General features: G+C 36.5%; 1 protein-coding gene across 1 annotated transcript in view; it reads right to left on the minus strand.

The window, feature by feature from the left end:
• Positions 1-4,212: 4,212 nt before the first annotated feature.
• 5PtaseI (inositol polyphosphate-5-phosphatase A) overlaps positions 4,213-13,817 on the minus strand; it is a 75,094-nt gene continuing 65,489 nt past the window's right edge. Inside the window, exon 9 of the mRNA XM_089108335.1 lies at positions 4,213-4,712. Coding sequence (XP_088964461.1) covers positions 4,575-4,712 — 138 coding nt within the window. The 3' untranslated portion in view covers positions 4,213-4,574. The remainder of the gene's footprint in view (positions 4,713-13,817) is intronic.

A 13,817-nucleotide genomic window follows, 5' to 3' on the forward strand; every position in this document is an offset into this window, starting at 1 on the left:
CCCAGATTTATTATTCTCAGATTTAGAGGATTGGGTCTCATTTTTAATACAACACTGTGAAATAATGAGGATGAAAAAGGAAACATAAATGTTCGGAGAAGAAAGCTCCTGGAGCTTTGCAGGGAACATTGTCTGATCATTGCGAATGGAAGGTTTAAAAATGATAAGGGTCTGGGCGAGTTTACTTGCCTTTCGGGCCCAACTCCAAGTGTTGTAGATTATGCGCTGTTTAATACGAAATTTGTATCTGAATCGATTTATATGGATGTGCTAGATTTAGTTGTATCAGATCATAGAGCTATTAAGCTCGAATTGAAGACTGGGAAGTTTCAGGACGGTAGTCCTTCAGTTGGAAATCTATGTGATGGGGAGCTTAGGTTAGAGGGCTTAAAAAATCAAACTCTATATAATTTAACCGATAATAGATAGATAGATAGATAGATAGATTTATTTTCCATATACCAGTAAAATAATTACATAACAATCTACAAATCCCCACAAAGGCTCCATGGCTTGTAGGAGGGGGATTATGAAAAGATCAAATAAACATTAAACATTTAAACGCTTAAGATTTAAACAATATAAACATAACATTAATATTTAAACATAAGCATTTTAACTTTTAACATGTAAAGCATTTGCTTAATAAAAAAAAAAAAAAAAAAAAAAAAAAAAAAAAAAAAAAAAAAAAAGGAGAGTTCACTAAATAAGCTTTATAAAACTACAGTGAATCAAAACATCTATAAAAAAAAGAGAGTTCGCTAAATAAGATTCATCAAACCACAGTGAATCACAACATCTATATATATAAAAAAAAAGAAAAAAAAAGAATTAAATGAAAAAAAACTATTGGCAGCAGGCAAAAGTAAAGAAAATTAATCACATGAAAACAAATATTTTTTGACTAGTCTTTTGAAGGTGCCAAACGAGTGGCATTCTCGAGCCGAATCGGGAAGGGTGTTCCATGTCAAATGATACGCAACAAGAGGATTAAAATCGGATCTTATTGTTGGTGTATGGGGAATTTGGATATTTAGAGAACTACGGAGTTGATAATTTGACCGATCAGATACAAAAGAAAACGTAAATCTAAGGGACCTAGGAATATCACCATGGAACTGAAGAAAAGCGAAAGACGCACAGGAAAGAATATAAAGTTTTTTAATATCAAGTAACGGTTTAGTTTCCGAACGATTTACATCCTGGATAATATTTATAGCTTTATCATAATTATTCAAAAGCGGTTTGAGAAAAGAAGGGAGAGTAGGCATCCATATGACTGAACAATAGGAAACATAAGAATGAATGAAACGTTTAAAAGGGAGCTTATGAAGTTGCATGTAACAAATAAGTTAAAAGCGTTAGAAGAGGGTTGAAAAGATATACATATTATAATTATGGAGTTAAATTAAATAGTTTGTTTCTGTGAATTATTACTGAACCGGAAAAAAAAAGAAAAAAAATGAGCGAGATTTTTGTCATGATTCCAAGTTAACGAAGTAACTGGTGAGATATTTATTGAGGAATTTAAAAGAATGTTATAGAGCTGACGATCAAGTTTTAAATTTTGCCAAATATAAAGCTAATAGAAGAGATTATAAAAGGTTAATTAAAAAGAAAAAAAGAGTTTGCGAATAAGAAGAAACTGGATATTGCTGATGATTTTAGAAATAAAGATTTTAAGAAGTTTTGGGGTTATATAAGGAATGATATAAGAAATGAAAAAGGAAATACCCAGGTGGCTCCAGACACCAATTCCTGGCCTGATTGCCTGGAAATCTTGGAAGGTGATTGTGCAGAAATACAAGAGGTAGCACATGCCCTAGAGTTAGCTGTTTATCCTATGAAGGAACATGATTATGATTTAGTAGGGGAAGTGAGTACTGATGAGATTAAGTTTGTATTTAAGAATTTAAAAGGAGGTTCGGCTGCGGGTGTTGATGGTGTACCAAAAACGTTATTTAAGAATTTTCTTTCAATTTTTATGTCGATAATTGTTTTTCTTTGTAATAAGGTGTTAACTTCAGGACAATGGCCAAATGAGTGGAAGAGATCATTGCTTATGCCGCTTTTTAAGAGAGGAAATCCTAAGTTGCACATGAATTATCGTTTAATAGCGCTTGTCCCTGCTTTAAGTAAGGTAATGGAGAAAATACTAGATACCATGCTTTCTAAATGGTTAAATAAAAATAATATAATACATGAAGAACAAGGAGGTTTAAGGACAGGGTATGGGACGGTAGGTATACTATTCATTTTTGAGGCATCAATTGATGAGTATGGCAACCGAAAAACTTTTTTTTGTGTGTCATCCCTGGACTCCAATTAGGTGTTCGACAGCGTTGACAGAGAGCTATTGAATGATACTCTGTTTAGAATTTACCTCCCTCGTTTATTTGTGATGCTGATGGCGCGTATACATATTTGTATGAGCTGAATCATGTTAGTTGGCACCAGTTTCTTTAGGCTTTTTAACATTAAGCTGGGAGTAAAACAAGGCAGCACTCTTTCCTAAACTGTTTAATATTTTTGTAAATGATGTTGCTCATTATCCAGAGAATAGATGGGCTCCGAAAGTTAGTCTAGGGACCCATAAACTATCACTACTATTATTTGCAGATGATATTGCTTTGGTGGCTAGTACACCGCAAGATCTGCAGACGCTTTTGAGTCTTATAGAAGAATATTTGCAGATGAAAAAATTTAAACTGAATGTTGAAAAGAGTGAAGTTGTTATTTAAAAAAAAGAAAAACAAGTGGTTAAGATAATTATAGATTTAAATTTAAAAATAAGGAACTGAAAGTAAGTAAAATAATAAAATATTTAGGATTTGTTTTATCGGAAAACGGAAGTTTAAAGAGTCATGTTGATGAACTAATTAATAGAGGCAAAGTGGCCATGTCTGCAAATTTTTGAAATCTGATTATAATGAGAATTAAAACCCTGAAAATGCATAAAAGCATATTTAAGACAAAAATGGTACTATTAACATAATATGGGGCAGATATCTGAGGCGGAGAAGTGGCACAAAACTTAGAGTCCCTCCAGCTGCAGCATTATAAAAGACTGTTTGAGTTACATCAGACAACTCATTCACAGATCCTGAAAGGTGATATGGGCCTGTTTTCGTTAAAACTACGTAGGTCTAATGTGATGCTTAGATTTTGGTTGCAGCTCATTAGGTGTAATGAAGATAGATTAGTAAGGGCTGCTTATTATCAGATGTTGAGTTATGGTTCGAAAACGTCGTGGCCATCCCAAATCAGGTCATTACCAGAAAGAGTGGGAATGCCTTACTCATTGAATGACGGTCTTGGTCCTCGTGATCTACCAATAAATTTTGAAAGCCAGGCACTATTTATTTTAGAGAGTCAAGAAATTCAGTATTGGCAAGAGCTGATTTTTAATCCGCTACACTGAATCATTATACTAAGGTTAAACCTAGTTTTATAGAAGAAATTTATCTTAAATTTAATTTACCGGCTATGATCTTATGTCGATGGATTCAGCTTAGGGCGAATTACCTTCCAATCCAGAGCAGGCAATTGGTGTTCTACAGGGGGATAGTACATCCTGATGGTCGGTATGTGTGTCCTCTTTGTAGGGATGAGGACGAAGATTTGGACCATTTTCTCCGAAAATGCCCAGTGCTCTCTGATTTAAGGGAAATTGACTTACATGGGATTGTTATGCTGCTTCCTAAAATTTTACAAAGTAGTAATCCAACCACAATATTTCGTATTGGTGCGTACATAGAGAAGGGATTAGAAAGAAGGAAAAGTTTTTACAATTAATTATTTTTAATTATATGGAATTAAATTTATTTTCTCGATAAATTACCATAAGGTATTTTTCGCTATGTATCATGTTAATGTGTGTTTCGTAATTTGTTCTGTTGTGATTTCTTTATTTTTCATAAATTTTTGTGTGTATATGGCTCTTGGGCTTTTGAAATACACGATCTATCTATAGGGGCAAACTTCATATATATATAATATATATATATATATTCATTTAGGGATTTGGGGATTTTTAGGGATTCATTTATAGTAACTGCAACTGCAGATTTTCGTTGTTTGGGCCTTCCAACTGACATTATATTATATAAATAACTGATGCGTTGGAAACTCAACAATCTTATGTATGCTATGCATGACATCATATAGCCTAAGAAAATGCTTATATGATGTCATAAGAAATGCTTATTTGATGTACTAACATAGTAGATGACGTCATTTGCAAAAGCCGAAATTAAGGCTCACAACGAATTTTCTCAGAATTCTGACCTATCTTGATTGTTTTTTTATGCGAGAATATCACAAGATACCAATTTTCCCCTAAAAAATATGGAGCTGTTTTCGAGAAGAAATATATATCAGGAAAAAATGTCTTTTTAAACCCCGATCCGAAAAAGAAGTAAATCGGAAATGGGGTGAAGTAAAATCTAGCGACTGAAGCGAAATTCAACTTTTATCACAGCCTAGTCTAACCAAATTATTTTATAAACAATTTTTATTTAAACTCCGGCACAACAAGGAAAAGAGAAACACTCTGAGAGGCAGATTTACGAGATTCAATTTATACAAAGGCAGTTATGATTGACGACAACTGTTCTTTGAGGTATACAATCTACGAGGGATGTAGCTTCGTCTTCTTCTTCTGTTGACTGAGATCGCTTCCCAATGCTTTGAACAAAATTGAGGTAAACAGGCTAAAAGAAACAAACATAATAAAATTACGAAAATTTTACAGGTAAAGCTATCACTTCAAAAAATAACTGATGGTATAAAATAATACTTCGGAGCAATTAATTCCTAAAGATCTATCCAAGGGTCAAAACCACCCTAGTACCTTAAAATTAACACCTTCGGTCTAGTGTTGGGCCTTAGAGCTCGGGCCAAATATTTTTCATAACTGGGACAAAAGGATCAATACTAGTCAGAATTCTATATTAGGAGTTATGAACTCGCTTCCGCTGTGTTAACATCTAATTGTTTTTTTCACTCTTGGTATTTGCCAGTCGAAATTCCCCGTGTGTAACTTGAACATCTATAGGACCATGCATATTACTGGACTTTCCTAAGTGATATTATTGACCTTTGATTCTTGTTAATTGGATTATAGGATTTCTATTATAGTCCTGAATAGTGAAAGAAATCGGAGGTGAGATTTTTAGTTCTAAATGGCTCACGTCTGACACAAATGAACCTCCTGAAAAAGACATAGATATCTCACCATTCCTGCCCTCAAAAAGAAACTAGAACCCCTCCCCCTCCCCGACTCCTATGTCTAAATCAACCATACATCTTAAGGGGATACAAGCCCTAAATATCCGTCAAGCTAAAAGTACTGGTGAAACCCCTGGCAAAAATGCAAAAATGATCCAATCAGATCACCCCCTGAAGAACCCCAACCTGAGAATATATCTCTCCCTGATGATTCCCCACCAATTGAATCACTACCTAGCTCTTTAGATCAGCCATACTATTACATTGTGACCATCAAGAAAACCAATGGTCAACCCTTTACTAGAGATCGGTTAATGGATATTAGACAGCCTATATTTCTACTAGCTAACTCAACTTTTGAAGTAGTCTTTCTGAAAGACGGTTTGATAGATTTTTATTTTACCTCTCACAAGGCCGCGGATTCAGTCCTTTCAAGGTCCAAGGAACTAATCATTGAGGGTTCCCAAATCTTTTCCCCTTCAAAAGAAGTTGAAAAGTCTACGTGGTTTACGGTGTTGATACCGGTATACCAATAGAGGAATTTACAGCTGAACTAATTGATTCTTCGGGTCATCCCGTCCAACCAGCAACAGCCACGAGACTCAGCTTGAAAAATGATGGTAATCTTATACCCTGTCGCTCAGTGCTCATTGTTTGCAAAAAAGAGTTGCAATGAGAAGTTTTTTTGTATTGTGTGGCCCTTCGCCGTAAGTCCTATAACCCAAAGACCCTACAATGCACAATTTGCCTAGCACATGGTAATAGAAAAAATAATTGTAAACAGTCACTCCAATCATGTCGAAAATATGGTAAACCAAGCCACCTTACAGAAAATTGCACCGTGAAAGACGCCTACTGTAAAAATTGTGATGATAAGGGGCACACGGCACTTGAGAAGCAACATTGTCCGGCCTATCACAAGAGAGCCGAGATCCTCCGAACCTCTGTGAGATTTAACTTGTCCTACTCCGTCGTAGCCGCTACAATCCCTAGACACCCAGCTCCAAGTCAACCCTTAAATAGCCAAACCGAAGTTTCAAAGGACCAGAGGAAACAGGTCCCACCCCCAATAGATAAAGGCTTCTCATTTACCCAATGTTCCACTCAATTTCCTCTACTTAACGCCAAATCGCAGCCGTCCTCTTCCCAACTTCCAGTTTTATCGCATCCACAAGTTATTCATCATTATAATCAAGAATGGCAAAGGTTAGCCACATACCTCGCAGTTTTCGATCTTATCGAGGTTGGCAGTGAACCAGTTGAACTGGAAAATATGCTTAAAAAAGGCCATTATTACGCTCCTAGGAGAGAAAATCTGGCAAAAAGCTACGGTCCTACTTTTATCCTTCAAAGAAGGCATAGAATTATGAAGGTCAATATCACTACTAACCTGACTTATCAAATTATAAAAATTATAAAAACTTATAGACTAAACTCATTCGTGAAGCGAAGATAAATTATTATTATACAAAAATTCTCAATTGCAAAGGAAACCTGAAAAAGATTTGGTTCACCGTTCGTGATAAACTCTCAAAAAAATAGAAAATCAAAGTCTATATTTATTCGTCAAAAAAATAGAATGCCATCTATAGTATGTTAAATGCTATTGTGACTGAGTTTGCATCTTTGCTGGTAACTTGAAAAAGTTTCTGGATTATTTTAATGTTTTTTTTCCTGTTGTTATTTACCCTCTAAAGATAGATTTTTTTGCCAAGTAGTGTTTGTATGACATTCTCTAATTGCTAGAATAAGCCCTTTTCCCTGGGTATTTTTACCAGCGCCATCTTTTTTCTCTCGTAGACTGAAACGCCATCTATAGTATCAACTTTTATAGCGCCAGTTTTGATTTCTCATCGTTAAGAAGCGTACTGGGAACAAGCAGAAGAGAAATTGCGGGGGACAGTTTAGGGGGTCCTTACACTTCCCTTGTTCCTAGGTTCCTTCACTCTGTATGTATCCAGCATTCGGTGCTGATGGCGTGGATCGCTGGATCACTTGTTTATTGTCCTGTTCTGAATTTTGTCCAAAACAGTATCGAAAAAGGCTTTCCTCTAGATATTATGAAGAAAAATATGTCTGAATTTTTCACGCTCGCCCAGGCTTCTAATAAGAGGAAGCAAATCTTCCAGTTTTGCCATCCTGGGGAAATTCAGCCTAAGAGAGTGGGAACAAATGCGTTAATTAATAGTGTCTCCGATATTATCGATACTATCGCAAAGTATGATGCTGATTATGTTGGTCTGCCAGTCTTTGTTATCCGCCAAACTACTGAAGTACCACTTATTCCTGCCGATGCTTTTTGTGCGTTGAGTTGCCGTGTAAACTCCTGTTTGTCTGAGCTGCGCTCTTTGCCTGAGTGTGTGAGAGCTCTCCTGCCTGGAACAATTGGATGTCCTCCGTCGTTAATGCAAGAGTGTTCTGTCTCTTCAAAACCGTCATATGCAGTTATTCTAAAAAACCCACCTACTGACCTCAAATATCCTATTGAGCGCAAAGAGACCCTTGATACCCTGGATGGTCATGATGGTATCGTAAGTGTGAGATCTGATTCTGTCAAGAAAAGAAGGGTAGTCCATACCCGCGATAAAGCCTCAGCCGTCTCTCTCGTCGCCGCTGCAACTAGTCAGCTAAATGTATCCTCTTATGTCCTTAATCAAAAAGTGTTTGGTATTGTGAGTAACATCCCTGTTCTTCTGCTAAAATCAGAGCTTATTAGTATGATTCCCGGTCTTGTTGATACAAATAAAATTGGGAGTTCCAGATCCTTCCGCCCTGAATTTCTAGACGATGCTGCCTTAAATAAAGCTATAAATGAGGGTTTGCATTTGGGATACGAGCTTTTTAAAATTAGACCTTTCCAAAAGTTACCTCCTAGATGTTACCGTTGTCAATCGCCGAACGAAATTTCGGAAATTGCCCACTCCCATTGACTAATCAAAAGTGTTCACGGTGCGCTGGTGGACATGGTAACACACGCAATAATCGGTGCACTGAAGGCCCGAATTGTGCCAACTGCGGGAGAAATCATGTTTCCTATAGTCTCAGATGCCCAGTGTTAAAAAAAGCTCTGAATAAGGATAAAAAATGATTGCTAGTGGCAATAGATTTCGCTTTGTTTCACTTAATATTAACGGAACCAAAGACAAAGATCTTCTTATTGATGAGCCTCTTGATTATGACATATTTTTCCTGCAGGAACATTTTCTAACTAAAGCCAATACAGATACTCTTAAACGGTCGCCCACCCACCAGACGTTTGTACGTGAAGCTAAAAAAAACCCACGGTAGACCCTCTATAGGTTTAGCAACTTTAGTTTGCCTTACTAAGAAATTTGAGCTCATTTCCTCTGATCATAATTTACTAGTAACAAAATATAGTAATTCCGTTTTCTTCAATGTTTGTATGACATGTAATTGCTAGAACATTTTTTCCCTATTTGTCTTTGCAGGTTCTTGTAAGCGACTCAGAACTCGTCTGCTAACAGTGACGAATCAGGAACTAAATTGGATTGTGGCTGGTGATATCAATGCCAATCTTCTGTCTCAATCTGAAAGAAGTGACCTGTTTTTTGATGCTTTGCCTAGCGGCTATCAGTTAGTTAATAAAGATAAACAGTTTACCTACATTCATAACCGTGATGGTTCTAGATCAAATCTTGATCATATTATAGTTTCAAGTGGATCACTCGTGATTTCTCCTGTTATTGTTTTGGATGATAAAATGGAGGATGATCACTTGCCTTTAGCTTGCGAAATTGAGTCGTCTACTCTACTGGCTTATAACCATTTTTCTTACCATAATAAATGGTTTGATAAGCCAAATTGGAAACGAGTAAATTCTGAAGCTTATTTGTATGTTTTTTGCTCGTTATTATCAAGCCTGAAAGTTCCTTTTCAACTTTTACAAACCTCTGTAAGGTCATCGACAGCTAAGATTGATTTAAATTGTTGCTATTACCAGATTGTACATTATTTGAAGGCAGCTGCTTCAGTTTCAGGCTAACACGTTCAACCTGTTGAAAGTGTTAGATTTGGCACCAGAAAACCATTATGGAATGTGTGCAGTTTTGGCTTCGCCTTTGGATTGCTTGTGATTGGCCCAAGTCTAGTGAAGTATTTAAAATTAAGCAAAATTCGAAACGTCACTTTTGATCTTCTTTGCGTCAAGCCCGCCTGAATGGTTTGGATGGCCCCTCGGATCGAAAGTCTTGGTCCAATGTAATTATTAGCAGCAAGTGTGGTTGCTCATTTTACTCGCGTTTTTTCTACATTTAATATCCAGTCCATGTTTTCTTCCTTATTGCATAATACTTTTCATCGAGCCGGTTTTGGTTGTTCTCAAGCCCATCATATACTTGGTTAGTTGCTAGTCTCGGCAAAATGCAAAAAAATGCCACTTTATTTTTACTCGGTTGATATCTCGGGCGCTTTTGGCAACGTTGTACATTCGCAAGCGCTTCACTGCTTAGTTAAAGTAGGAGTCAATTTTTCCGTAGCAAAAGTTCTACAGTATTGGTCTTATAATTCGTTGGTCAAGTTAAAATGGATGTCTGATATATCCGAACCTATCTCAGTAAAGAAGGGAGTCAGGCAATGTGGTTTGCTGTCTCCATATATTTTTAAAACTGTGCTTGCAGACTGTTTGCGAATGCTGTCTCCTACTGTGTTTTTCGAAAATACTGCTGTTAGTCACATTGCCTATGCTGATGATGTTCTGCTAGTTAGTCATACTAGGTCAGGCCTCACAAAAAGTCTAAACATTCTGATTAATGCTTTAAGTATGATTGGGCTTTCTGTAAATGCTTCAAAATGCGAGTTTCTATTTTTAATATTTCTAAACCAGCTCCTCCTTTACATGTGGGTACAATGCTGCTCAAGTGTGTCTCAAAGTTGAAATGGCTTGGGATTACATTTTCTGATACTACATGCTCGTCTTTGGTTGCTAGTGCTCTGCAGTGTATTCGCTTCTTGTATGGTAAAATCTCGCCTAATAGAGGGGGATACAGCCGCCGAGGCTTATGTAAACCTTACCATAGTTTTTGTTCTCGTACAATTCTTTTTCTTTCCTGGTTGCAGGCTCTAATACGCAAAAAGACCGTCTTCAGCTAAAGAGTGACTATTTTAATATTGCAAATTCCTGTTACATTTGCCAAGGTTGTAAAGAATTAATAAGATTATATCTCATTTTGGACTTATCGACCCTCTAGTGCTGCTTGACAACATCGCTAAGGATCTGAGGACCAATACACCAAGGAAGATATGTGCCGGCGACCCCATCACTTATTTTTTCCAGATAAGAGATTTATAAATATTGTTATGTTATTTATGTTGTGTTTCTTATTATTTCCTTATGGATAATATTATTTTGTTTTTCTTTTTTACTCCGCATTTATTTTATATTGCGGGTTATATATAAACTTACTTACTTACTTAAAGACACAAATGGCAGATTAATTGACCCTTTGTATGCACCTGACGCATTTAATAATTATTTTTCTAATGTTCCTCATACTGACTCCTGCTCCTCCTTACAGGCTGTACTCCCTTGCTTCAATTCTAGATCCATGTTTTTCTGCCCAACTGATAGCAATCAAACACTTCAAATCATCGGCTCTCTCCCTATTAGTTTTACACCTGACTGTCTTGGATTAAGTAATAAGCTCCTGAAGACCAAATCTGCTTTTGTTTACGAGCCCATCAAGCATATTGCCAGCCTATCTTTAACCCACGGAATTTTCCCTGATTTACTAAAGTCAGCCATTGTTGTTCCAGTTCTCAAAAAGGGTGATCCAACTGAGATAGGTAATTATCGCCCAGTCTCAATTCTTCCTGTTATATCCAAAGTGCTCGAGAGAATTATCATCAGACGTCTGTCTCCCTTTCTGTTTTGCAGTCAGCACTCCGTTTCCTTGATTTGTTCTCACTAATATGGCTTTCGGCTGAAATTTTCAACTTCTAATGCTCTAGTTGACGCCACACAGTTCATACGCTCACAACTCAACCTTAAAAAAACTGTATTGGGCTTATTTTTGTATCTCTCTAAGGCCTTTGACACGGTCGATCATAGTATCTTAATAAGTAAATTAAATAGTTACTGTATTCGTGGTGTTCCCCTCTCTTGGTTTGACTCTTATCTATATGGAAGGGTACAGAGTGTGAGCTTAAGTGGAGTACCCTCTCAGCCCTTACCTGTTCGGAAGGGTGTCCCGCAAGGCTCCGTTCTAGGCCCGATTTTATTTCTCCTATATATCAATGATATTGTTATGGACCTGGACCCTTCAGTGTATCCTATGCTGTTTGCTGATGACAGCAACTTCTTCATCACTGGCACCAATTTACCATCAGCAAGAACCTCTGCCCAAGTCCTTCTGAACAGAGTCCAGGCGTGGTGCCTTACGAGTAACATGACCATTAATAGCAAAAAAAGTCAAGTAGTATTATTCAGAACCCTCTACAACAAACACGTAATCCAGCCTGCTCTTGGTCTCAAGTACTCCTCCGACATCCTCCCACAAGTGGAGGTTGCCAGGTTTCTCGGTGTATTTATTGACTCATGCTTGTCATTCTCTAATCATATTTCTTACATCACAGGAATAATTTTGCGACACGTAGTTATGATTAACCGTGTGTATCATTTTCTTCCTCCTCGTATCCTAGTTACCCTCTATTATTTTTTTAGTTTCCCTTACTTTTCCTATTGCGGATCAGTTTAGGGAAATACAAACCAAGGTCATTCACTAAAAAACTCAAATTTGCCCAAAACCGTGCCATTAAAGCAGTTTTTCGGCTTCCCCGTCTATACCCAACCCATGATTTGTACTCAGATTTTGGTATAGCTCCATTAGATCAAATCATACAAAAACTAAACTTATCGCTTGCTTACCCTGTTTTCTGCAATAATCTTCCTCCTCAACTACTAACCTATTATAATATTAATAATTCAGACGCCCACTGTCTCCGTTCATCCAATAGAGCCTTGATAATTCCTAAATGCGTTTCTAGTGCTGCCCAGCAATCTCCCATTTACAAATCTATTATTCAATGGAACAAAATACTCTCCAGTGTTGAGCTAGCCACAAGTTTCTGCATGCTGTACAACAATGTAACAAAACTTGATAATACAATTTAATCTTTCAACTTTTAACCAATTTGCTTTGATTACCCATGTTTTATTCTTCTATTGTTTTCATTGTCACTTTATTTTATTTTTATTTTTTTTTTTTGGTCCTTAACAAGTTTTCTTCTAGGATCTTTATTGTTATTGATGTTTGTGTTATGTTTTTATTCGAATATTAAATTTCGAAAATTTTAAAATGTTTAATCCAGTTACTTTTGTGAGGTGGTTTCACGAAGGTAGCTTCAAATTGTAAATATTAAGTAATTGTATTCAAATTGTAAATATTAAGTAATTGTATATTATATTTTTAGGTGAGTTGATTTTAGTTTTATGTATATTTTTTTAGTTTTAGTTTATTTTTTTCTCTACGCTGAAGACGCCTTGTTAGATACGGGCGAAATATTCGTTTAGTTTTCTTCGTTTTCATTTGGGCGCATTAAAGAATTGGTTCGCTGTAAGTGAAAGAAGTATCTGATTCCAAAGAGTATATTTATCTGATATACATGGGTTAAAAACTAAGTTTATGCTCCAAAATCAGTTCGGCCTTTTGAGGATTACAATTGGTATACATTGAATCTGCATCAAAACTGCCAATTTTTGTATTTGGTTTGACCGAAACATGTTTTACCTTGGAAACAAAATCAGCTGAATTTTTAACGTAGGATTTTTGAGCCTGAATTAGTGGGCGAAAAGAAACTGATAAGAATTTTCCTATTTGTGCTGCAGGAGAATTAAATGAGCAATAAACGGGTCGAAGTGGGCTTATAAATTCTAGGAATATCATAAAAGCAAGGAGACATACACCCGCGTCGGTTAAACCTTTTGTACAATTGATCTGTGATTTCACCTTTTCCTTTTAGACAAGAAAGCTCTTTTCGGGATTCCTGGACAAATTTTTCTGTGGGATCGGTAGCTACACATAAATATGGGCTTTCCATGGATGCCCCCCTTTCACCAATACAGGCTGATATCTTCATGGAAGACCTTGAAGAAAGGGCTATTTTGCAAAGTTTTTGTAAACCTGAATTTTGGGTTCGTTTTAAAGATGATATTTTTATTTGTGGGAGCATGGTGACGAGTCTCTGGGGTCTTTTCTTCACTTGCTCAATTCCTTGGATCCAAAACTTAAATTTACTCAGGAATCAGAGGTAGAGAGGTGTCTTCGTTTCTTAGATGTCTAGTGCACCGAAATGATACATGTTTCGAGTTTGGTGTCTATAGAAAACCCACACATAGTGACCGTTACTTAAATTATCCCTCTAATCATTCTCCTGCTGTGAAAAGAGGAGTCGTCACTTCTATAGTTGATATAGCATTGCAAGTTTGTTCAACACGCTTCTTGGATTCAGTGCACGACCACCTTAGAGATATTTTATTTGGGAATGGTTATCCAATTACTTCAATAAATTCGGTAATTGCAAAACGCATTAAAAGATTATCAGATAGTTACACAGAAAACACAAATCAAAGG

This window comes from Artemia sp. Qi Xiang Cuo, chromosome 2 (assembly GCF_049724085.1).
Source record: "Artemia sp. Qi Xiang Cuo chromosome 2, ASM4972408v1, whole genome shotgun sequence".
Classification (NCBI taxonomy): Eukaryota; Metazoa; Arthropoda; class Branchiopoda; order Anostraca; family Artemiidae; genus Artemia; species Artemia sp. Qi Xiang Cuo.